Source organism: Octopus sinensis, linkage group LG1 (genome assembly GCF_006345805.1).
Source record: "Octopus sinensis linkage group LG1, ASM634580v1, whole genome shotgun sequence".
Taxonomy (NCBI): domain Eukaryota; kingdom Metazoa; phylum Mollusca; class Cephalopoda; order Octopoda; family Octopodidae; genus Octopus; species Octopus sinensis.
Genome location: NC_042997.1, coordinates 91,877,039 through 91,904,671, shown reverse-complemented (window position 1 = coordinate 91,904,671; position 27,633 = coordinate 91,877,039). Strand labels below are relative to the sequence as shown.

The 27,633-nt window shown below is 35.3% G+C and overlaps 1 protein-coding gene and 1 long non-coding RNA gene across 2 annotated transcripts; both read right to left on the bottom strand.

Moving 5' to 3' along the window:
* Positions 1–5,887: 5,887 nt before the first annotated feature.
* LOC118763399 lies at positions 5,888–25,251 on the bottom strand. The gene is made up of 3 exons (XR_004999149.1): positions 25,119–25,251; positions 19,865–19,868; positions 5,888–5,897 (listed from the first exon to the last, which is right to left on the bottom strand). It is a non-coding gene; the product is annotated as an uncharacterized LOC118763399 (long non-coding RNA).
* Positions 6,627–12,112, bottom strand: LOC115215627 (protein O-mannosyl-transferase 2-like). Its single transcript, XM_029784878.2, has one exon. It carries the CDS (start codon positions 11,851–11,853, stop codon positions 9,439–9,441), a length of 2,415 nt encoding a protein of 804 aa, XP_029640738.1. The 5' UTR covers positions 11,854–12,112; the 3' UTR covers positions 6,627–9,438.
* Positions 25,252–27,633: the final 2,382 nt, after the last annotated feature.

Genomic DNA, 27,633 nt, shown 5'->3' with positions numbered 1-27,633 from the left:
TGAAACTGGAAAATTTTGTTTGATTGGTCATTATCAGATGATAAACATAACAAATAAAATTATTCTTCTAGATAAAACAAAAGAACTTTGTTATTAAAGACCAATTTATGATATCAAGCTGTGTTGATTAGTGTGAGTCATTCTAATTGAGAAAATATTTATCACAGTTTCATATAAAACATTTTAAAAGTCAGATATAAAATATTTTGAAAATTTCTTTTTTTTTTCTTTTATCTCTACCACACATCAGCAGAAATACTTCCCAATTTTAAAAAAAGAATGAATACTGTCAGAATTTTATTAATAATACAATTGTAAACATACATTTAGTAAAAGTTATTAGATGAAAAAATGTTTTAATGGTATTAATAATATATCAAATATAATGCATTTTATTGTTGAATATACTTTTAATAAGATATGAAAAAAAGGTGTAAAAGTATGAGAATGTTTATGATAATGTAGTATGTGCATAGCTATGAAAGAAATAAAGCTGTAGTTAATACTTTTGGCAGGTCATAGTTAAAGTAGCATTCCATCTAATGTAACTATAATTAAAATACTAGTGTGACCAAAATAATTTCAATTACTTCTCATGCAATTTTGTGTAAAAATGGAAACTATTTCAAGACTTGGAAATTTAATGCTTTAAACTTAGCCAAAAAAAAACCAAGAGTCATATTTTAACTATAATATTAGTTAACACCAATACTTGAGAATTTCAGGATCCAATTGCACCAGCCCATAGCAATGATTGCGTATAATATGCCAATCTTAAGTTATAATACTGTTTAATGGTGTGTATACAATAATATTCACAAATATATAATCAAAGGAGGAATAGATGATATCAAGTTATTTTCTACATAAAGTTTTACAAAATAAAATAATTAAAATGAAGCAAACCCATTCATCATCACTGAACTCCTTATCATCATCATCATAACATTACCATTATGCTAGAAAAAAATGTTGATTAAAACATGTAAGATACACATAATATTTTTCTGATGACAAATTCTAAATGAGAATTTCTGATTTGTGTGCGTGTGTATGTAGTACAGACAGTTGAATTTGCCTTAGTATATCACAAGTGCTAGTTTAATAAACTCCACAAATAGAAGAAAAAACAGAAAGTAAAATACACAGCTTTCTATTCCACTGTGTCTGCTAAATCGCTACTCTCTTGTACAATGACTTAAAGAAGGACCCCCTTCTACATGGTTATTTGTATATAAGAGGCAAATCTCCTTCAAATCAAATACTGCCATATACTTTGGGTAATTTAATTCTAGGTGTACCATCTAAGTGGTGGGCGAGACAGGATTGTCAAAGCTGGAATGTCTTGATCAGATATCTGCTGGAGAGTTGGCTACTAAACAACAAGAAAAATCAATAGTAGATGTAGCAGTAGTAAACATACAGCCAGCTGTCACTTGTGAGTTAATAAACATGACTTAGTAATACATACCATGCTTTCGCTAACTGTTATAGATGTCTATGCAGTTGCGAGCAGACATAGATACCCTCCCTATTCCCTGACCCATAACTCAATAAAAGATCCAGGATATGACAGCTGGAGGAAGGCGGGGCTCCACCAACACCCATCTGGTACTTATTACAAAGGAATAGATAGGAGCAATGTGAAATGAAATGTCTTGCTTAAAGATATTAATATGCCATTCAGTCAAAGAATTGAAGTCCCAAATCTTATAAGTTGAACACCTTAACCACTAGTTAGGGTGTTTAGTGCCTTCTCTAGTAATAACGACAATAATAAAAATAAATGCTGGGCCTTACTGAGGAGATGATAGGGACTGGGACTTGTGGCCATTAACTGTACATGAGAAAACATGTCAAGCTGAATAAAATCACAGCCATCCATACATACAGGCATGTCCTCTATAGCCATGCCACCATTCCCTCTCCCAGCTGAGAGGTATTTGTCTGGTAAGTGTCATGCCATGTAAAATGCACTGGTGTTGGTGCTATCCAACCACATCTGTGCTGATGGTATGTAAAAAGCACCCAGCATACTCTGTAAAGTGGTTGGCATTAAGAAGGCATCCAGCCATAGAAACTATGCCAAAAACAGACAACTGGAGTCTGGACAGCTCCTATCAAACTGTCCAACCCATGCCAACATGGAAAGTGGATGTTAAACAATGATGATGATAAAGGGTTCCAAGTTTTGGCACTGGACCAATAGCTTTTGAAGGGAAGGGGAAATCAATTACATTGGCCCCAGTAATTGACAAAATTTGAACTAAAAATGTAAAGATGAACAAAGTGCTGCTAAGTGTTTTGTTCAGTATGCTAACCATTCTGCCAGTTCACAGCCTTAATAATGATTTTAAATTTTGACACAAGGCCAGCAAGTTCAGGAGAGGAGATAAGTTGATTGCGTGTTCAAACAGTATTTATTTTATTGATCCCAAAAGAATGAAAGGCAAAGCCAATCTTGACAACAAGATCAACACTTTTAGCGGGAGGGGATTGGTTAATGCTACCAACCCCAGGATTTGACTGGTAGTTTATGTTTTCAACACTGAAAGGATGAAAGGCAAAATTGATTTCCATGGAATTTGAACTTAGAATGAAAAAAAAAAAACAGGAATAAATACCACAATAATAAAGTTTTTTTCATAAATCACTAAGCCATTATTTTAGTGAGTTTAACAGAGTTCATTAAAATGACCTCACAGCATTACTGATAATTTAATTCATCAATTTTAAATGGGTAATAATGGTTTCAAATTTTGGCACAAAGCCAGCAATTTCAGAGGAAGGGCTAAGTCAATAACATCAAGCCTAGGACTCAACTGGTACATATTTTGTCAACCCCCAAATTTGACCTCGGTGGAATTTGAACTCAGAATGTAAAGATAAACAAAATGCTGCTAAGCATTTTGCCTGATGTACTAACGATTCTGTCATTGCTGCTTTCTTAATGAGTAAAAATGAAAGATATCAATGAGATATGAATTCAAATCATAAAGAATTAAGTGAGATAACAGTTTTCTCTATGACTTATATATTTTTTTTAACTATATAAATACAAAAAATTAATTCTTTGGTCAGAGTACAAAGTAGTTTTCATAATAGAAGTAAATATAGTTGATTGGGCTAGCTTTAGTTTATCACTGGAACCAATTATAGTGATTCTCAGAGGGATGAAAGCCAGCAAAATAGACTAAATTGCAGCATTTGAATGCAAAATGATATCTAAAATTAGATATAAAGTCTAATGTTCTGCTGTTTATGCCAGACCCATTTTGCCAACAATCCTTCCTTTATTTCAGTGAGGTGTTCTCAGAAGTGAAGTTGTTATATAGCTGTTGTCTTCTTTTGGCAACACATAAAAGTGGAACTTTGTTTTTTGTTTATATTTTTCAATGGTTTTTAAAGCATTACTTTAATTAGAGACAAGGCCAATTTTGGGAGTATAGTTAATTCAATTGATCACAGTTGTTGGAGTTTGGCCCCAAATGACCCAGATCACACACATACACAAAGTAATTCCAGTTGTGAAAATCATGTCTTATTGTCAGGTGTTGCATACCCTTAACAATATTATGTAAGGCATCCTTTTTAAGATGATAATATGTAGTTTAAAGAACATTTGGCTGCTATTTCTAGCAAGAAAAATGATGACATAAACCATCATGGACATCTTGTAGCATGCAAGACTTTCTGAATGCTTACTGAAATATTACTGTGAATTTCTTTTAGTAGTGCAGCCTGTCAGATTATAAGCCATGTTTCATGCGACTCACTTCTTGAAAAAGGTTGCCTATACCTGACATAAAGATTATTACTGGTGTAAATGATTCTATTATATTTACTAGTCATATTTTATAGATTCTCAAAGGATGAAAAGCAAACTTCATGTCAACCTTGGCAGGGTTTTAAGAAGCACTTGAATTTGCACTAAATTACTGTTAAAGTATCCAGTCCATACTGCTATTCTATCTGCAAATGTGGCCACCAATGAAGATAGCTTAAATCAATAAAAAAAATCTAAAGTTTGTGTTAACAAAATAATTGAAAATAATGTCAAGGTGAAATGACATATACAAAAGAACATTCTCAATTGAGATAATATGTGACAGCAGACTAGCAGGTCAATCAATTATCTGTAACGATTAAAGAATAGATAAAACAAACCAGCAGAAAACAGGAAACCCTTTGGTAAATTGCTAACAAAATAGACAAGAATTTTAACATTTAATACCTAAGCATATCTGCTAAGGTATTAGAAATATTTTCTCTGTTGTCACTGTGGTATCTCTTTGAATGAGGCCCCTAGCTGCACTTGCTCTACTTGGTCTAATTGTACAAAGGAAGAACAAGTTTCATTCTTAATTCACTGCTATGTAGTAGGCAGAATATTCAGCTATAGAAATTATTGTTCCAAGAAACACACTCACCTACCCATTTAAAGCTAGTTCCATAGAGTGAATACTTAAAAACCATTCTTAATGTTAGGGTGAATTTTGTAAGATTTATTAGGTTTAGGTTTAAACTGTGTGTATCCTCTTGATTTTTAGAATAGGTACACTGTGTTCTTGCATGTCATAAGAAGTAATTAAAAGGGCTGGTGCCAAAAAGGGTATTCAAGTGTTAAACACTGCATCAAAAACTCCCATACAACCCATGCCAGCATAGAAAAGCAGATATAAAAATGATGACAATGATGAAATTTGGTTTTCACCTTTGTAGAATAGATAAAATAAGTACCCAGATTATTTCAATTATCCTCCCTAATAAAATGGGCATTATGTCTAAGTAAGAAACATTACTGTTACAAAAGCAAAGTTAATATTTAAATGTAAAGAGCACACGATTAACAGGCTTTCAATGTTTAGCTTAATTTTTTAAATTCCAAGTTCAAATCCTACAGAGGTGATTTTGCCTTTGCTTCCCCTAGAATTGTTAAAAGAATTGATTGAGGCCAATTCAATTGAGTTATATGCTGACTGCAATTTGCAATTTTGTGCCAATCAAAGAAAATATCATAATTATTAGTTTGTTTTATATTTAGAGAGTCATTATACCAATAATAAATACATGCACTGGTTCAATTTTACTTCTTTATTATTCATCAATTGGTTAGCTATTTAACCAACTAACTAACTAGTTGTTTGATTAATCACTCAGTTGCATTTGGTAAAATTCTTTTGTCACCATTTGTGACCTCTTCAAAGACATGTCTCAAACAGACCTGAAACAGAACTGGGACAGAGAGGACATATCATTGAAGAGGTCATGGATAGCAACAAAATGACTGTGGTGAACACAACTGATTGATGAATTAACTGAATGACTAATTAAACAATAGATTAGTCAGTTGCTTAAATAACTAATAAGTTGATTAAATAAAAATAAGTAAAATTGAACCAATGCATGTATTAATTATTGGTGTAATGAACATCACAAAATATAACAAATTCTGTTTCAACACACAAGTCCACATCAAGAATCTTGCAAACCAATTATAGGATGAAATATTGGTTTGCTTTTGACCAAATAATTTGAAAATGATTTTGAAATTTCAGATTAGTAACATTATTTGGGAAAAAGCACATTATTGATTCATGATTGTTTAATCATGAAGGTGATGGCAATGATGATGATGATGATAATTTTAACTTTATACCTTTAATACTGCATACTTATAATAGAAGTGGTGGAGAAAATATTATTGTAGTTAAAGTACAATTAAATAAGCTTTTGTCAACATCATAAAATGTCTTATTACACAGTTAAAAGATTAATTTAAGATTTTCTGAATGAAGTGTAATATCACTTGTGATTTTCATTACATATAAATGATTTGAAGAATTTCCGAAATCAGGTTATGGACTTATCAAGGTTTTGTAGTCTAATCTATAGCACTTATCCCACCTTACTATATGTGTGTATATATATTTTTCACAAGGAAAATGTTGACAGTGACACTAAGTCAGATGAAAGCGAGTATGCTTCAAAGTCACTGTCAACCTTTTCTTGGTAAAACTTAATAAATATGTACTCTACTAAAATGTATTGGATAATCCTTCAGTTTAATGCCAAATTGCTTTTATATATAACTTGACATAAAAAAAACACACACACACATAGTTCCATGTAAAGATCTCTGGGTGGAATTAGGATATTCTTAATAAAGGTGCCTAAAAATTGCTTTCCATATTAAGCAATTTTTACATGCTGATATTGCAGAAGACTAAAATGATTTCATTGCACAGATAAGATGGAAGGCTCTCTTCTCTCTCTCTCTCTCTATGTATATATATATATATATATATATATATATATATATATATATATATATACACACACACACATACTCATATATATGTATATATATATATGTACACATACACACACACACATATATATATATATGTGTGTGTGTGTGTGCCGGTGGCATGTAAAAGCACCCACTACACTCTCGGAGTGGTTGGCATTAGGAAGGGCATCCAGCTGTAGAAACTCTGCCAGATCAGATTGGAGTCTGGTTCTCCAGACCTCAGTCAAATCGTTCAACCCATGCTAGCATGGAAAGCAGACATTAAACGATGATGATGATGATGATATATATATATATATATATATATATATACACACACATAATCCACTCAGCTGCTAAATAGGTAATCCTGTAATGGACTGACATTCTGTTCGGGGGGAGCTAGCCTGCTAGCTGAGCCTCATTTGAAAGCTACAATGCAATTAAGTGCATTGTGACCAGCAATGTATAAGAACATCCAACAGTCTGGTCAATATGTGGTGCAACTATAAATATGTGTGTGTGTATGTGCCATCTCCCTGTTATTAAGCACATGCATCCACCACGGGTAGATATTACACACAATGTCTGTTTCAAATTTATGATGAAATATCTGTTCTTAAATAATTTTCCTATAAACCACCAAATTTCATATAAAAACAAAAAAATTTGCATATCAAAACAATTAAATTAATAAAAATAATTCAAAATAAACATGACAATGTACTTGTGACTCTGGTAAAAAGAAAAAAGATAGTAAAAGAAAATTTTAATGTAAATAAAATAAAATATGAATATGATTGCAAGGTAATGTAATTTTTGGATTGATATTTTATATAGATAAATATGTGTTCAAACATGTCTCAATCTGCACATGTTTACAGCTGTGTGTACATGTTTGTATTTCTTTAGTTCCTACCGAGTGTGCCATTATGGTTATTAAGGTATATACCTAAAAAGCATATTATTTAGCATTGTAGTTGTTTAGCCGAAGGTCAGCTTTGATCCAGACCACTTTAATGAAAGGCATTCCAGCCATGATCACATAGTATTTTGGGGGTCATCTAGGACAAGCAATATCCACAAAGTGTTCTTCTTTGTTTAAGACGATGGGGGTTTGATTTCAGGAAGATTTGGTTGCTATATCTAGCAGGTCAAGAAAATATCGATTTCAAATTTTGGTACAAGGCTATCAGTTTTGGGGAAGGGGCTAAGTGATCTCAATATTCAACTGGTACTTATGTTATTGACCCTGAAAGGATGAAAGGCAAAACCAGCCTCGGCAGAATTTGAACTCAGAACATAGAGACAGATGAAATACCGCTAAGCATTTTGCCTGGCATGCTAACAATTCTGTCAACTTGCCACTGTAGATCAAGAAAATATCACCTACTCTCTTGGCTTGGTTTAGCACTGTTTTATTATTTGCAGATCTTAATTTCATTTGTGTAAAACTGAGTCTTTGGGGATGTATTTATTTTAAGTTAGTGAGAAATAACACTCTTTTAGAAATGTTGCATGTTGGTTCTGTTTGCATGCTAGACACATGTTCAAGGTGGTGCTCCAGCATGACCTGGGTAACAATCACTATAAAAGAAAACCCCAGGAAACTAAAGAATGCATACATGTCCATGTGTAGCAATATAGTAAAATAAGTACATTGAGTCTCAGTGTAATGTAAGAAGTGACTAAAGAGTTGGCACAGCAAAAGCTTCCAACCAAGAAACCCACACTGTCTCAAAATGTTCCTCCCAACATTTCTTATATGGGAAAGTGGACATAAAAATGATGATGATGATTAATGATAATGAATATTAGATGTAATTTTTGTGGGATCAATGTTAGTATGCAGTGTCTATGTATAAACATTTCATAATGACATGTTCACATGCAGTATCTATGTATAGCAAGTACTGTATAGTAGGTGAGCAACCAGTGAATATAGTTGTAAGCTCAGATTGCTACTATTTCACATACATACATGCATGCATACATATATACATACAAACAAATAAAAAAAAAATAAATACTATATAAATTGAAACACTATCATAACTTTCAGTTACTGAACTGCTCAGCTAAATTCTCATCCAAATAAATATATATATAACATATACTCACATATATATGTATATACATATACACACACACACACACATATGTATGAGGAAGAACTTTTCTTTTAAATATATATATAGCATTTCATTCACTCTGATGCATAGTACCAAAGCATATATATATATAGCACTTCATTCACTTTGATGCTATGCATCAAAGTGAATGATGTGCTGAAGTCTCTGGAGATGTAAGGGATCAACACTCAACAAATCAAACTTCTCAGGGAAGTGAATTCAGGATGAACCACTAATACAGCTCTTCTATCCTCACTCATAAGAGTTCCAATCAGGAAAATGACCAAACAGGGAAATGCCATCTCTTGAAAGGTTTTCACATCTTGACATGGTAATAAGTGGTCAGAAAGGTGGCATCAACATCAGTGGTGAGCTACTAATCACCCCTAATCCATAGTGACAAAGTGCCCATCACACCTCAAAATAAGTAGCATGGGAACAAAATACATGTGGTCCAAAAATACTGTGCATATACAAGTGAGACAAGGGCTGTGACATAGGAAGAACAGTGACTAAATGTGACACAGAAGACTATGGAAAGTACACACGCATATATAGCGCGTGTGTATACATGGATGGATGTGTGTGTGTACAATAAAACAATTTGTGAAAGTACATTTAGGTAATTTAAAAAATTGGTTGAGTAAGTTAAAAAAATAAATGAAAGAATAAATGATCAAAAAAATTACAATATTTTGTATGCTAAAAATAAAAAGTATTACTGCAAAATTAGAATTAAAAATTATAAATTTTGTTGAAAAATTGTTAAAGCCATATAAGTGTAAATTTCTAAGAGCGTACTAAGTTAAATATATCCAGTAATGAAGACAATTTTATGTTGAAGGAACTTAACATTGTAGTGTATGCAGCATAATTAGTAATTTGTTCAGCCACATGTGTGTAATTGAAATGGAATTACAAAACTAACGAAGTAATTGAATATAATGGTCTTAAGGTATTCAGAAAGCTCAGTAGTTTACATAAGGGAATAACAGCTAGACATCTCTGTATGTATTAGATTTCCCAGGAATTCAGCCATTTTAACTTATGCATTTTACTTGATTCATCAGCAGCCTCTGGACCAGACATACCATAAGCAAGTGGGGCAAATAAATAGAAGCTGAATCCAAGGCATGAAATTACAAGTCCTAGTGACCAGTGGTAGAAAGTTGTTGCTAAATGTTCAGGGAAACTTAGAGTAATATGTGTGATGAGATAGTCAAGTATGATAGCAGTGAACATGGCATTGAATAGGAATGCTGGGAAATAATGATGGAAATATAGAACACGACTCATACCCCAGAATGGAAAATAATGTAAGGCCCAGCCAAGAATCAACCACCAACAGGAATTAAATGTCCTCTGGTTAAAACTAATTAATTTCTCCTGATATGTGGGATCTCGCTGGTGCCGGATTACATATACAATATAAATGATGAGAAATAGCACAAAGACAGCAATATTTCCCCAGAAAACCACTGGATTACCTAATAAATATATTCGATGATCTTTACCAGAAAATGTTTGCCCTTTGTAGTCAATGGGCCACTGCCAGGGTCTGGACGTCAGTTCACCTTCACTTGGTTTTAGGCCACTGTTGCCTTGAGTCATAACAACATGGCTCTCAATAAATTTCTCTAGGAAATTAGGAGAGTATACCTCAAAACTAACATTAGGCAACCGGGAATCCCACACTTCTTCTACACTCCACAAAGTTTTGGGATCTTTGATATTAGGGTTGCAAGTGACTTCAAGCTGTTCCCAGCCCCATTTCGGCAATCTCTTATCATGGGACTGAAGAGCACATCGCATATAGTAATGTATTAAACGGACTTTACTGCGTACAGTCTGTACAGAATTCCTATCAGATACTCCAACAATCTCAACAATCCACATATCATTACCATCGCCAACACCATCTTGACCATAACCTGTCACTTGATAATGTCTCTGTGTAATGGGAGCTACTTCTTGGTGACTGTGTAGGTTCCGACGAGTTATTACATGTTCCAGCCGAATCAGATCTCCATTTTTCAGAATCTGAGGTGATGTTGAAAATGGTGCTTCTCTTTCTGGATATTTAATTTTCCACAAGTTATTCTCATCTTTGTGGCTGTAGGTAGTAACTTGTTGCTGTCGAGGAGGATGTTCCTCTGGATAAAGGTGGTGATGGGAATGCAAGTAAGCACCACCGGCTCTCTTTTGTTTCAGAGAAATTATACTTCCATAGGCTACATTCTCTGGCATGCTGACATTGTAAAGTTTATTGCCAATAAGCTGAGATTGAAATGCAGAACTGTAGAAACCATCTCCATTGCCACTTTTATGAAGAATTTTAAAATGTACACAAAATATAAGCATGTAGATAAATATTGGTAAAATGATTAAACACAGTGATCGAGCGATGAAGTGACGGATGAATAAAACGAGCGGTATGGATGTGTCGCCAAGAATGTCCCATAAATCTTTGGCAGTTGTGTAGCCTGCAAGTAAAATAACAAATAATCCAACGAATTTGACCCCAATGGAAAATGCAAGGAATATCCCTGTGGTAGATAACCAGAACCACCATTGTAATGTAAAAGACTTCTGTCGCAGTGATACGAATTTAAGAATACTATATGTAGACATCATAATAAAAAACAGGAGTATGGGATCCAGTAAAATGTGCCGGGATAACGTGAGGATTCCAGTGTCAGCCAGAATTATAAGACCTGCTAGAAATGATGCTATAATGGATTTCGTAAGTTCCCAAACAATTAAGAAACTGATTGGGATTATAGCAGTCCCGAGGAGAGCACAGAAAATTCTCATGCCAACATATTGTGTGTCTTCATACTCGTCACCTGGTTTAGCAAAAGGGAAATTACCATCGTAACCTGTGAGCAAACCAGAGAAAGCAATGAGCATCTTACCTAAAGGTGGGTGTACATCAAAGAAAAACGTTCTCTGAATATACCAGCTGGCCATTTTACCGAAATGAGTTTCGTCCCAACAAACATGCGGTGGTTCTTCTATCTTGTAAAGACGAGATAATAAAGATATTAAAGTCAATAAAGACAAACACGATATAAATAGTCTCCGATTGTAGGGAAGAGGTGATATTTCATTTTCTGGTGGCTTTTGTGATGAGATTTCCTTTTTTGTCTTGTTGGTCACATTGCCATTTTCTTTAGCAAAATATTCCGATGATATCTCATTGGAAGTAGTCACGTCGTTCTGTGCGTATTTTTTGTGTTCATATATTTCTCCATCAGTTGTAAGTTTATAGCCATCTTCAGCACCATCAACTGGGTGTTGCTCTTTAAAATTTTCTTCGTAATTTTTCTTGAATGCGAGGTACTCGTTTGCCGTTAAGTTGTCTAGTTGACGATTTTGGTATCGGAAGCGATTACAAAGATCGGTATCCACATTTATATCTTCATTCATCTTTAAGGCACGGATATAGAACGGCAGTGAAATATATTTGGTTCACACATACGTCTTCTTTCTTTTTTACATAATAGATGGCTGTAAAGCTGTCAACAGTCACACATTGTCTTTATTTTGTTCAGCATAACCACAACTCCCTAGTAACATGGTTATCAACAATGTAATTTCTATCTCTATAGAATGAAACGAGTTACTTCCCTTCACTTTAACCGCGCCCACTCATAGATATTTTAAAACTTCTGCAGGCATCCTTTCGACTTTAAAATCTTAATACTGAACATCTATGCAGAAATGAGACACGTAGAAAGCGGCTTCCATGTAGTCACTAGACCTGCTAGAAATAGAAGCTAAATCACTCTCAGAGCAAAATGTATCGTCTAAAAAAAAAAAAAAAAGAACTCATTGAAGAATATTGTTTAATACACAGTATCATTATTTTAAATTTTTTTATTTGTTTCAGTCATTAGATTTCGGCCATGCTAGGGTACGGACTTGAAGAGTTTTTAGTCGAACGAATCGCTAGTTACTGGGACGTAAAAAAACCAACACCGGTTATCAAACGGTGGTGGAGACAAACACAAAGGCATGCATACATACATATCTTTTATTTGTTATTTATTATTTGTTTTAGTCATTAGACTATGGTCATGCTGGGGTAACACTTAGAAGAATTTTCTAGTTGAATGAATCGACTCCAGTACTTATCGTGGATCTTTTCGGTTTGAACGGCAGTTTTTAAAAATAATTTCCACGTAACTAAACACTTTTAAACTTCGTATACTGGTAGAATGTGTTTATAAAACATCTTTTTCTCTTGGCTTTATTGAGAAAATTCTATAGTTTGTAAGAATTTTTTTTTTTTCTTCAATTTCTGCAATTTCAACCAACTAATAACGTGTATTGAGGTGAAAACATTCTGTGCCGTATGCAAATGTCCCTCGTTTAAGAAACAGATTGGGTATATTTACATTTCTGAAGAAAAAAAGATACCCTTCTCCCACCTCTAACCCTAACCCTAAAATAGATAGAAATGCAATAGATCGATACTAGGGTCATAATTATGGGTGACAATTTCATATGACACCGCTAGAAAAAACTGCCGTTCAAACTGAAAAGATCCCTTATCGTTTTATATTTAAGCATGGTACTTATTCTATCAATCTCTTTTACCGAACTGCCGGGTTACGGGGACGTAAACACACCACCGCTGGTTGTCAAGCAGTTGTAGGGGACAGACACAGACATAAAGCCACACACATAAATAGGAATGGCTGTGTGGTAAGTAGCTTGCTTACCAACCACATGGTCCAGGGTTCAGTCCAACTGCATGGCATTTTGGGCAAGTGTCATCTACTATAACCTCAGGCTGGCCAAAGTCTTGTGAGTGGATTTGGTAGATGGAAACTGAAAAAAGCCCGTCATATATATATGTATATGTTTGTGTGTCTGTGTTTGTACCCCCACCATCGCTTGACAACCGATGTTGGTGCGTTTACGTCCCCAAAACTTAGTGGTTCGACAAAAGAGACTGATAGAATAAGTGCTAGGCTTACAAAGATTAACTCCTGGGGTTGATTTGTTTGACTAAAAGCGGTCCTCCAGCATGGCTGCAGTCAAACGACTGAAATAAATAAAAGAAAAAAGAATATATATATATACACAACAAGCTTCTTTCAGTTTCCATGTACCAAATCCACTCAGAAGGCTTGGGTCAGCCTGAGAATATAGTAAGAGACACTTCTCCAAGGTGCCATGCTGAGGGACTGAATCTGGAACGAGGTGGTTGGGAAGCAAGCTTCTAACCACACAGCCACACTTGCACCCATATATAAAAATACACACACACACACACACATATATATATATATATATATGACTGGAGCCTGGTGCAGCCTCCTGGCTTCTCAGACCCCAGTTGAACCATCCAACCCATGCTATCATGGAAAATGGATGTTAAACGATGATGATGATATATATATATATATATATATATATATATGCAGGGTGTGATGGGCAAATTGTTGCCACTTTATATTTTTAATTTTGTGTTGTGCAATGTTTGTTTTATATTTTGTCAACTACACAGTATAGTAGGGTCAGTTGGACACCGTCTGTGAGAAAAACAGTACCATGATACAATTCACTCTGCTAATAATTTGGAAATGACATGCTGTACTGCTTGGCATTCACACTTGAAGCTCCAATACAAATATTTCAGAGTGAGTGTCAATATGAGGACTGTGCAATCTGATGACAGTGCAATCTGAGAACATGTACCGAGAGTGATCAAAATCAAACATCCAGTCAACATCATGGTGTTTGGAGTGATCACTAGTGATGCCAACGTTATGCCTCCATTCATCTTCCCACACAGCCTCAGATTCAACACGGAGGCCTACATCAAGTGCCTAGAAGAGGTAGTGCTGCCCTAGGTCAAGAGGGTGGCTGCTGGAAGACCTTATGGCTGGCAATAGGACTCTGCACCATGCCACACAAGCAGGAGAACCTAGTCATGGCTGTCAGACAATTTCTGCAACCCAACATCCCTAACATCTGGCCACCTAACTCTCCAGACTGCAACCCCCTTAATTATTATGTGTGGGGTGTAGTTGAGTGAGAGACCAACAAAACTTGTAACATCTAAGATGAACTGAAGGCAAGGATTATGGCAGCATTCACCAGCTTAAACATGGAGACCACCCAGAAGAGTTGCAGGAGATTCTGAAGTCGTTTGGAGGCCGTGGTTGAAGCCAACAGTGATTAATACTCTTTAATATTCCTAGAAATTTTAATGCAATTTTGGTAAATATAGCTGTTAAAATGAGATGTCAGTTTTATTTTCATTTATGTGTAATGTAGAGGACAGTTTATTCACCTCACCCTGTATATATATATATATATATATATATATATATATATATATATATCTACAAATAAAAAATGGAAGAAAAAATTCATTTCAATCATCAACTTATAGATATTACCATTTCATATTATTTATTAACTATATAAATAGGAACATCCAAATCGAACAAAAAAATGTACATCAATATGCAAATTAATAATGCCATAAGAATAATACACATAAAATGGTCCTTACAGCTGTTTCAGCCTATAGATAAAAGTATCTCATTCTGTCTATATTAGTCAAATGTATTGAGGTAATATGCTGTTAAAAATGAGGTACTTATATATATATCTCAAGGCCTCGTCAAAGATTATAAAGTACAATTATAAAAATATAAATAACAGGTGCCAGACGGAGCTGGCAAACAGCCACGAACGGATGGTGCTTTTACGTGCCACCAGCACGGGGGCCAGGCGAGGCTGGCAACGGACACGAGCGGATGGTGCTTATATGATATATATGATATATATATACATCTATATACATATATATGGATATATATATATATATATATATATATATATATATATATATATATATATCAGGCTTCTTTCAGGTTCCATTTACCAAATTCACTAATAAGGCCTTGGTAGCAGAAGACACTTACCCAAAATGCTATGCTGCATGACTGAATCTGCAACAATATGGTTCAGAAACAAATTTCTATCACCCAGTCACGTCCATCAAAATGTTAAGAAACAAAGTTGTCGATGAATGTCTGGATCACTATTGATTGGAGGTCTTCTCAATCAAGATTACATAACAAGTTCAAACTCAGATATTCACAAACACAATCATGTTGACCAGAGATAAAGATGCAGTCAATAATACAATCAATTAACCTTTTGTGTGTGTGTGTATGAATGTATGTATGTATGTATGCATGTATATATGCATGTATGTATATATGTATGTATGTATGTATGCATGTATTTATGCATATATTTATGTATGTACGTATGTTTGTATGTAGGTATATATGAATTAAATGTCTTCTGTCTGTCTCTCTAATATATATGATATATGCATGCACAAACACATTCACACACATACCCCTACCCAGCCTCCTTTATAGACAGATACTTTATACCCAATTTACTACTCTTTTACTTGTTTCAGTCATTTGACTGTGGCCATGCTGGAGCACTACCTTTAGTTGAGCAAATCGACCCCAGGACTTATTCTTTGTAAGCCTAGGACTTATTTTATCGGTGTCTTTTGCCAAACCACTAAGTTATGGGGACATAAATGCACCAGCATCAGTTGTCAAGTGATGTTGGGGGGACAAACACAGACACAAACATATACACACACATACATATATATATACATATATACGATGGGCTTCTTTCAGTTTCCATCTACCAAATCCACTTAGAAGGCTTTGGTCGGCCTGAGGCTATAGTAAAAGACACTTACCACAGAGCCACTCCTACTACTAAAATCTTGAAAATATTTATGGCCATACTTTGCCATGAGCTGTCATCTCACTCTTGCCCTTTGTTCTGAACAGACACAGTCTTCTAGTCTTAGATTTAATAGTTAACAAAAAAAACTAATAAATTAAAAATGAACCACAATCCTTTACAAGCTATGACTCCAGTAAAGATTCATGTATTTCTTGGAAGTGTAGTATATTCTTTGCTACAATAGCAACAAAATGGATTTTTTTTTCCCTCTTTGTGCTCTGTTAAAGTATTTGAGTAAAATTATATCAATGTGTCCGATTGATTAGAATTCTATTTATTTATTCATGCAGCTGATGATAGCCCTGCATTTAAATTGATGTAATGATTGTATTGTTCAATTAAATGGAGTCACTTGAAACGGTTGTACTGTTGCTTATTTTGATTTTATTTATATATACTAGCAGTAGAGCCCAGCGTTGCTAAGGTTTGTTCTTTAGTTCTGTTTAAAATGTCAGACTTTGATGTCGCGTTAACAAAGTTTTGACATAGTTTCAATCTTTTTTGAAAAGTAAAAATTTTGCATTATGTAGCTTGTTATTCTCTTTAAGTGAACATTTTTCTGGTTGAAATACACTGAAAAATGGTGACACAGCAGTCAAAAAATCATAAAGAAATAGGGAATTTCATAGAAAAATAGCACCTTTTTGATGTAAATAATTTTTGGTCTTAATATGGTCTGATTTGAATTTTTTCTTCTACAAAATGAAGAGCAAGCCTTCTTCTATCATACTCTCAATTTTGGTCAACTTATGCCGTAGGGTCTCGGAGAAGATAATGTTAGTTGAAGGCTACCAAACCTGCTACACATACACACACACACATACAGACAATTTCAGCTTTATATGTATGTATGTATATATATATATATATATAATATATATATATATATATATATATATATATATATATATGTGTGTGTGTGTGTGTGTGTGTTGCCAACAGGTGTTGGTGTGTTTATGTCCCCCTAACTTAGTACTTCAGCAAAAGAGACGGATAGATTAAGTACTAGGCTTACAATGAATAAGTCCTGGGGTTGAATTTTTCAACTAAAGGTGATGCTCCAGCATGGCTGCAGTCAGATGACTGAAACAAATAAAAGAATAAAAGAATATACACACACACAGATATATATATATATATAGAGGGAGAGAGAGAGAGCAAGAGAGAGAGATATGAGGTGGTATCAAAAAGTTCTCTTGAGGAAGAGATGGAAGTCCACAAGTGCTAAATCTGGTGAATAAGGTGGGTGTGGAAGTGATACCATGTTATTTTTGGTGAGAAACTCACAAGTTAGGAGAGCTTGGTGACAGGGTGTAATGTTGCCATGATGAATCCAATTCTTTGTGCTTCACCAATCCAGCCACTTTCACCAAGTGTCCTCGCTCAAATGCTTCAAAACATCACAGTAGAACTCTTGATTGACAGTCTGCCCCTGGGGGACGAATTCTCAATGCACAATATTATGGATGTTGATAAAAATGATGAGCATGCTTTTGAGTGGCTCTGTTGTGCCATCTTTGGTTGTAGAGATGAAGGGCTCTTCCATTGTGATGACGGCTGCTTTGTCTCTGAGTAATATGCATAGACTAAATTCTCATCACTGGTGATGATCCTAAACATGAAGGATGGGTCATCAGTGGTGCCCTGATGGCGATCTTGACAGACTTTAATGTATAGTGACGCCATGTTTTAGATACCATTTTGGGATGTCCATCAGTGCCTGTGCAATGTTTGGTGTTTTCTAGTAGGCTGCCGGAAGTCCCCTGATGTGCATGCACAGTAATCAGGAGCGGTTAGCCTTTCTTGCTATTCTAAGGCTCTTGGCTCTTGGCGGTCAAGGAATTATGACGTGTCCTGACAAGGCTTCGAGTGAAGGGGCGAACCAGACTCAAAGGGCAAACCAGACTCAAAGGGCGAATCAGACTCCATGGGCGGTGAAGACTGTTTAACCATGGTGATTTAATCTGACTCTGCTGCTTTCCTAACCCTGGCGTTCATGCTACCTATGACCAGCGATGAAGTATCTCCTTCTGTGAAATAATAAACTATTATTGTTATTTGTTCAGCTATTCGTGTTCCTGCCATTTTATTCCTTTCTACAACATTGTAGGGAAATGTGTGAGCACCCTACAAGTGCAGATATCACACAGAGATAGATAACTCCAAATCCTACAAATGCAACGTTCTTTCTGTTCAGTGGTCAGTAGATGAGGGAAAAACTTGGCAGAGACACACTGCATGTTCAATTCAGACTTTAGGATTACCTGCACAGATCCATACAACAGACCAACATTAGCAATGTTGTTGATTGTCCTCCTACAATCTTCATGCACAAGCTGATGAATTTTGTCCACATTTCTTGGGGTGATGCTCTTTTAGATCGCTCATTATCTTCTGCTTTTGAAGCACACATGCCACTCAAAATATTGTGTATGAACCCTTGCCTCGTTGCCATAATCTTGCTGAAGTATGCTCAACTCTCTGTAGCAGACTTCCCAAGTTTAGTGTCAAATTTCACGTTGGCTCTTTGTTCCACCTTCCTGTCCATGACAAAATCACAGACAACAGCATATGCGTTATCACAAAAACACAAATTTCACAACTTGCAAAGTAAACACAGTGATGTCACTTGCACACTGCCTCATGAAGGCCACTGCTAGCTCTCACTGCACATGCAACCATGTGCTGTCATCTGTTGGTATGCTACAGAACTAGTCTGGGAACGTTTTGATACCACCTCGTATATATTTATGGTGGGTTTCTTTCAGTTTCTGTTTACCATATCGACTCACAAGGCTGTGGCTGGCCTGGGCCTAGAAAAGAAGACACTTGCCATGCAGTGAGACTGACCCCAGAAAGCATGTGCATGAGAAGCAAAATTCTTAAAACATGTGTGTATATGTGTGTGTGTGTGTGTGTGTGTGTTAATGTTTGTGTAAAATATAAAATACACACACACACACCACACACACACACACACACACACACACACACACACACACATTCTTGAAATTGACAAATTCATAAGAACAAGATCAGGCTACTTAGAACAAAGAACTCAGAGGAAGAAGTCAGTGCTTTTAATTCTAATCCAATATAATGATTTTTCCTGATGTGTTACTTAGTAATAATGTGATTTCATTATGTAAGCATTTATTGTACAATGTACAATAATACTACTGGGTAAATTTGGATAGATTGTTATGTTTTGGTTGTTTTTTTCCACATCCTCCCTTGTTTTATTTCTATAATGAACTAATGAACTAACGAACTAACAACATCATTGTCGTCATTATAATTGTTATCATCATCATCACCATTGTCATCATCTCTATCAATAAATATATGTATGCTTGTGTGTATATATATATATATACACACACACATGCATACTTATATTTATATACATATATATATATATATACACACATACATACATACATAGATACATACATACATATATGCCCTTGTTTATAAGTTGTTAATAAATTTAACCTTTAAAGGTATTGTTTTTTAATATGCTGGCCATTGAAAAAATTTTTTCGAAAATTTTATCCTATATGAGATGTAAATCTAATACTATTCACTTCCGGATTCTCTCACTCTATGAGAATTTTCAGTCCGATCACACGTGTCTCGAGGTATGCTGTAGAATTTCCATTTTGGATATAATTGGGGTACTTGAGTGTACTCATGACTTAGTGTTTACTTCTTCCATGGGTACAAGTAAGTATCTCATTTATTTTCTTATCGTATTTATCGCTGATGACGAGAAAATTCTAAATGAATTAACTCAGAAATTGGGGCCGATTCGATAATAACGAAATTTTTTAGAAATTTCTGTCAGCTTGCTTTCGAGACGCGTGCTTATAGAGATAAATTATATGGTTTTTGACGATTAAGTCTATTTTCGGCATATTTGGCATTGGAATTTTTTTCTTTTGCCCTTGTTTATAAGTTGTATATATATATATATATATATATATATATATATATATATATATATATATATATATTTACTAGCTTAAACGCTGCCCTATCGGGTGGCTTTTAAGCTAGCTCCTGTTGAGGGCTCTTCATTATGCCTTGGGCCCAACAATGACACTTCATGCATTGAGTACATATTAAATATTTTTCAAGCATTGAATAAATTTCACCAAAACAATGATATAATTTGTTGACTTGGAACTTATTGCATGAAAGATATTTTTCTGTCTTCCCATTCGGGTGTCATATACAATTTTTTTTCTGTCTAACCTCTTTTTTTTTCCCTCTCTCTTTTTGTTAATCATTTTCAACCCTCACCATCGCCATCACAACTGCCATACACACACTGTTCAGACTTCTGATGCCACCACCACCACTATCTTTTACTTTGCCACCTTCCCCTCCACCATCATCACCACTGTCTTTCACACCACTTGCTCTCACCATCATCCCTGACAACCACCATCATCATCATTATCACTACCACCTCCACCTCTATCACAACTACAGCTCATACTATTACTACCACCTCATTACCATCACAAAATGGCTAAATGTGTGTGTTTGTTCAGTGTGTTAGTTTAGCATGTTAGTTTAGTGTTCAGTTCCTCTTTCTCTCACATACCCACTCTTTCTCTTTCTTTTATTATTATTCCCACTGCCACCATCAATACTGCTACTTTTAATAAAACATCAACTCTCCCTAAATTTCTTTGTCCCTCTTTCTCTCCCTCTCTTTTTCTTTCTCTCTCTCCGTCTGTCTTTGCCACTGCCCTCACTGTCTCTATGCCTACAATTACTCTCACCCCATCATGAGGAATAGTAGGAGTGTCATTGAATAGTGAGAGAGGGGGTCTAAGTGTGACACACTGATACAAAAATTAGTTTTCACATTTATTATATTATATTATATATACATATATATAAATATATATATATATATATATATATTATTTGAGGAATATATATATTCAGGTCGTTGTCAACTTATGACCAATCAACTTTACAACGACTGGCACACCAGCTCCTGGCAGCAATAATAAATAGTCCGATTGAAATCTAATGGGTTTAATTCCTTAGAATTTAACTCGTCTACAGATGATGTAGGCTAACAAATGCTTCCCCTAGGTTTTGTTATCAACAGCCACTGTGTTGGACAACTATCCTGTCACAGAGACATCGAGGCAACCTCGTATTAGTTAATAAAACAACTGCTTGCTGCTCTGAAATTTTTGACTAACGCCAGTATAATAGTATAACACAGAATGTTGTCTGTGACTTTTATCTGAGAGTGTATGTTAAGAATGTAAAAATATAAAACAAAGCTATGTAGGCCTACAGGCTGACTTACGACCAATCATTCAGAACCAACTGTGGTTGTAAGTCAACAACGACCTTTCTCTCTCTCTCTCTCTCTATATATATATATATGTACAAGATATATGTATAAGTGAGCAAGACTTCTGGCAATTTGGTGCACTTGAGAAGATACGTCAATTTAAGTGAAACCATGATCATGACCAGTGCCGGTGACACATGAAAGATACCCAGTACACTCTGTAGAATGGTTGGTGTTAGGAAGGGCATCCAGCTGCAGAAATCAAGCCAAAATAGATGACTGGACCCTGCTGCAGCTTTCTAGTTTATCAGCCCCAGTCAAACTGTCTAACCCATGCCAGCATGGAAAATAGAGACGTTAAATGATGATGCGTATGCACACATACATACATACATAAATATATGTTTATATACACATTTGAATATATTTAAAAAAGATTTTACAAAAAACCCTTGATATATTGATATTTAAAAAAAACATTCTTTTTTTAAAAAATTTTTTTGATATAATTAATTTTGAATTTTAAAAAATCCAGTGAGTTGCATCATATTCCAACATCAACTTGGCATAGTTCATGTGGCTGGATGCCCTTCCTAATTGCTGACTACTTTATAGAGTCTATTGAGTGCTTTTTTTCATGTTGTTGGCACAAATTAGATTGCTAAGTAACTTTCAAAACAGAAAAAGATCAGGGAGAAAACTCACACTACTGAATGGGGAGTATTTGAAAGAAGATGGCTTTATGTTGGATGTGGAAAGGCTAAATTAAGTTAGACAAGCATAGGTATCTTGCTATACAAATACAATGCTACCCACTATATAAAAGTGACTGTGAATAGTTGAGATAAAATGGAAAGTAAAGATGGAGTGCCAGAGAAAACTCTCATGATATAAGAAGGTGACATAAAAGAGGTTATGGACAGTGGATATGGGAGGGGAAGAGGAAGTGGCTGCTTTCAAAGTGTGTGAGGTGGGAGTAATAGATGGGATGCCGGTGAATGTAGTGAGTGATGAACAGGGTGGGTGCAGCTGATGGAAATACCAGCATGGAGAGGTGTAAGATGAGAGACATACAAGTGCTTCATACAGGGGTGGGATAATATAAAGGTAACACCACTTTTTATTTAATTATTTTTTCTATTGACAATATGATAAATTTAGAACAGTTCTAGTGTGTATATATGTGTCCATATGCATTATAAATGCTTTGTACTTCATGATATAAAGCTCTGTTTTACTTTTAAGGTAACTATTTATATTTAAATAATTTAAATAAATTTAAGCATGGGCACAGCTGTGTAGTAAGAAGTTTACTTTCCAACCACATGATTTTTGGGATTTTGCCTGGCACCTTGGATAAATATCATCTACTATAACCCCAGGTTAACCAAAGCATTGTGAGTGGATTTGGTACATGGAAATTGAAAGAAACCTATTGTATATTGTGTGTGTATGTATACACTACCTGGCAACCAGTATTGATTTGTTAATGTCTCTGCAAATAAAAGATATATATATAATAAGTATCAGACTTAAAACAGTTTGATGTCAACTTGTTCAAGTAAACCTCTCACTGAAGCAAGTAATAGATAAGACATAAAGATAAGTTAAAATACGTGATTTATCTGATTTCCATAGAGGACAAATAGCTGGAGTACAGATGGCTGGAGTTTCAGTCACTAAAACTTTTGAATTATTTAATGTTTTGAGAGGTACAGTCTCTAAAATGATGTTGGTATTTCAAAACCAAGATAAAAGAAGCTCTGGTGTGATTAATTCTGGGTGGAAAGCAAAGCTCACTAAGAGGGATTGAAGAACGGTGAGATGTATTGTGTCTACAATCATTGAACAGCAACAAAAATGGCAGCAGAGCTAAACAACCACCTTGCTAAAATTATAACAATAATAATAATAATAATAATAATAATAATTGTGTACAGTGCTCAGGTGCACTACAACTCATCTAAAGTGTATATATAATCAGGTGTAGTTTCGGCGGATTTCGGAAAGCATGAGGGCCTTAAAGGATGCAGAGTCATGGCAGTCAACAACTGACGCAGGCAGTTTATTCAACGCTTCAGCAACCCTGAGCGTGAAAAAATGTTTCCGAAAGTCATGGGAGCTGTGCTGTTTTCTGACTTTGTAGGCATGTCCACGTGTGTTAGACACATGGAGATCAAAAAGGTGTTCAGTGTTGTTGTTGGTGAGGTGGTTGATAACCTTGTGGGTGTTTACCAAGTCCGTCGCCAGACGCCGGAGCTTCAGTGAATCCATGCCCAGGGAAACAAGGCGCTCAGAATATGGTAGGTGTCTGATGGAGGGTATGCGTTTGGTTGCACGTCTCTGGACAGATTCCAGGAGGTCAATGTTCTGAGCAAGATAGGGATTCCAAACTGATGATGCGAATTCCAAGTGTGGTCGTACCATAGCTGTATACAGTTTTAAATAGATGGCTGGAGAGCGGCTAACAAAAGTCTTGCTGAGTGATGCCAAGACACCCTCGGCCTTCTTGACAATTTTAGAGATATGCTTTGTCCAACGCAAATCATTGCTGACAGTGATGCCTAGGTCACGCTTGCAAGAGGATTTCTTGATATCAGTGTTGTGGAGGGAGTATGTGGACGCAGGGTTTTTTCTCCAAAAATGCATGGTGGTACACTTGTCCACAGCCAGTTTCAGTTGCCAGTCTGTGATCCATTGCTGCATTGTGTCTAGGTCTGATTGCAGGAAAGAGTTGTAGACATCAGGATCAGTCCTCTTGATTTCAAGGTACAGCTTGATGTTGTCTGCATATTTCAATACTGTGGCATTCTTTAAATTGGCATCTATGTCATTAATGTATGCCACAAACAGGAGGGGACCAAGGACAGATCCCTGTGGTACACCCGATGACATCTCATATGGTGTAGAGTGCTGTCCTAGAACTGTGACTACCTCCTTTCGGCTGAGGATGAAGGATTTCAACCAGTTAAAAAGGTCATCCCCCACACCCATTGCAGAGAGTTTCACCATAAGCCTTTTGTGTGGCACGGAGTTGAAAGCCTTAGCAAAGTCAAGGTAGACAACATCCACCCATGAGCCACTGTCAGTGATCTGAGTAATGTCCTCAAGGAACTCGACAAGCTGGTCACTGCAGCTGGAGTTAGGGACAAATCCATATTGTGAGGGTCGGATGAGACTGTGAGAGCTCCAGAAGTTCCAGAGTGTTTCTCTGACACACGATTCCATCAGTTTTGCAATACAGCTAGTGAGACTGACTGGGCAATAGTTGACAGGTGATGTGCGGTCACCCTTTTTGAACAGAGGAATGACACTGGCAGTTTTCCACTGCTCCAGAGTAGCACCATTGTTGAGACAGTACTGGAAGAAAATAGAAAGCTGGTGTAAAAGGAAGTGCCTGCCACGTTTGAGAAGCAATGGAAACTATGGTAATGGAAACTAAACTATTTGTTATGACCTCCATAAAACTGAATACCATATGAGGACTGAAATTGCTAAGCCTTTCCTGTCCCCCATAAACACTGCTAAGTGAGAAAAAAAGTGCTGTCTGGACTTGTACTCCACAACCTTTTTTCACTTGCGGTACATTTATATTCTTTTCAAAATTTGGTGGCACACATGAACTAAAAATATAATTAAAAGTATAGGGAAAAAAATTATATTCAGGTTACACTGCAGCACATTTAGCATTGTCTCATACCACACAAGTGTGCTGCAGCATACTGTTTCTGGAGCACTGGTCTAGACTAACAGAAGTGGTGAGTGGTTCAAAGGAGCAATGTCATCTTCTCTGATGACATTTGGCTAATGTCATTCACAATTGGTACAAAGAGCAGAAAAGTGAAAAAGACAACTTAGATTGAATCCCACAGTCACTGGATCTCAATATAAACGAACAGTTGTGCATTTTTTAGCAGTGAGTGAGGATCTACATCCTTCCACTATTGAAAAATGGCCCAAAATTCCATTAACAGGTATTCAGAACCTGTACTAGTCAGTTCCTCAATATATTAAAGCTGCGATTGATGCCAAAAGTGGATCAACTTTGTATTAACTAATAAAACTTCTATTTAACAAGCTGTTTCCATTATTTTGCCCAACCCATGTGTATACACACACACACACACACACCACACATTCATCAACATAATTTTAATACCATTTAGAGAGAGTTTCCTATTGCCAGAAGCCCATCCCAATGCTCAACTCAATGGTTTCTCATTATTTGTTATTTCAAATAACAAATAGCTAGGTCATGGTTACACAGAGAATCGAAAATAATCAACTCTATCTGAACAAACCTTTTGTTTATAAATACTGCCAAGAAATGTGAATATGTTTACACAGAGGACTGCAAATGACACTGACTTGATGAACAGGGACGCTTTTGTTTACATTCACATGTAAAGACAAGAGAAAACACATTCTCACTTACACAAACACATACACATACATATATGCACAATGTGTCTTTTTAGCTTTCATCCAACAATTTCACCCATAATGTGTTGATTGGCCCACCAGTTGACAGTGTCCATGCAGTGTGATTAAACTCCAATTACAGCCATGTTTGCAATTACCATATATATGTATATATATATATATATATATATATATATAAATGGATGAATGAATTATCCTTTGTTTACCGTTAACATGGAAAATTCAATAAACAGTTACCAGGGTAGCAAAATTTACGCAAGTAACAAGGATGTAGCGACCTATTCAAAGGTAGAAACTCCAGGTTAATGTGCAGTAATTTGTGTAGTATGAGTATTTATTTATTTACTTATATATATATATATATATGTCCTTGTTGCTTATTCTGATTTTAATCACCTTACTTTAAAATTGTATGGATAATACTGTTCTAAATTCTGATGCCTCAACTGAAGTACCATATTCATCTGAATCTAAATTTTTGGTGAACTCATCTACCATACCCAAAGTGTATATATATATAATATATAATATATATATATATATATATATATATATATATACAGACATGACAGAAGTAAATAGATGCTCCATAAAATATCATTTTATGTTTATTTTAATTTATAAAGGTTTATATTTTTTATTAAATGACATTTTTAGGTTTTAGGTTCTATATGTAACTGTTTAATCATGCCATGTACAAAAGAAGCCTTGGAACTGTCTGAATTTCAAAGAGGCCGTATCGTGAGTCATTCTGAAGGTGGACACAATCGGCTTAAAATCATAGAAAACCTAGGGATCCCACTTTTTGCAGTTAATTGAGTGATTGTGCAATTCTCCAGAGAGGGGAAGGAGTCCACATCACCTCATCCAGATTAACCAGGCCTTTCTGACAGGACCCTTCTCTTTGTTAAGAGAAGTGTTGCAAGGCCTCTGACATAAAAGAACAAGTTAATGTCAGTCCCAGAATGGCTGTTAGGTACCGCCACAAACTTGGCTACTATGGCAGAGCAGGAAGCAGGAAGCCACTTCTTCAACAAGCCAACATCAAGTGGAGAAAAGATTGGGCCAGCGAGACAGTGGAGAGGTCATACAGCAGGAGTAAATTATATATATAATAATACTTTGAATGTGGCTCTTGTGAAACAGTAAAAGTAAATACACGATCAGCAGTGGGTATTACTGCTAGTATATATATATATTAGAATTTAGAAAGTTCATAAGGTTAAGTTATAAATATATGTACATACATATATACACACTTTTACATATACATACATATACACAAATATACATAAACACACACATATATATTCATATTTATATGTTTATGCATACAAAGGAATCAGTTATTATTAGGTGTATTATATCATTCTTATTAGGTAAAGTATAAACAGAGGAAGGAGAAAATTATCAAAAGAGAAAATAATAGTGGAGTTTAGAAAAAAACAATATATCTTAAGATTATTATAGTTATGTAGGAATGAAAAGGTATATAAATGACGAATACATACATACATATATATCTCTTTTACTCTTTTACTCTTTTACTTGTTTCAGTCATTTGACTGCGGCCATGCTGGAGCACCGCCTTTAATCGAGCAACTCGACCCCGGGACTTATTCTTTTGTAAG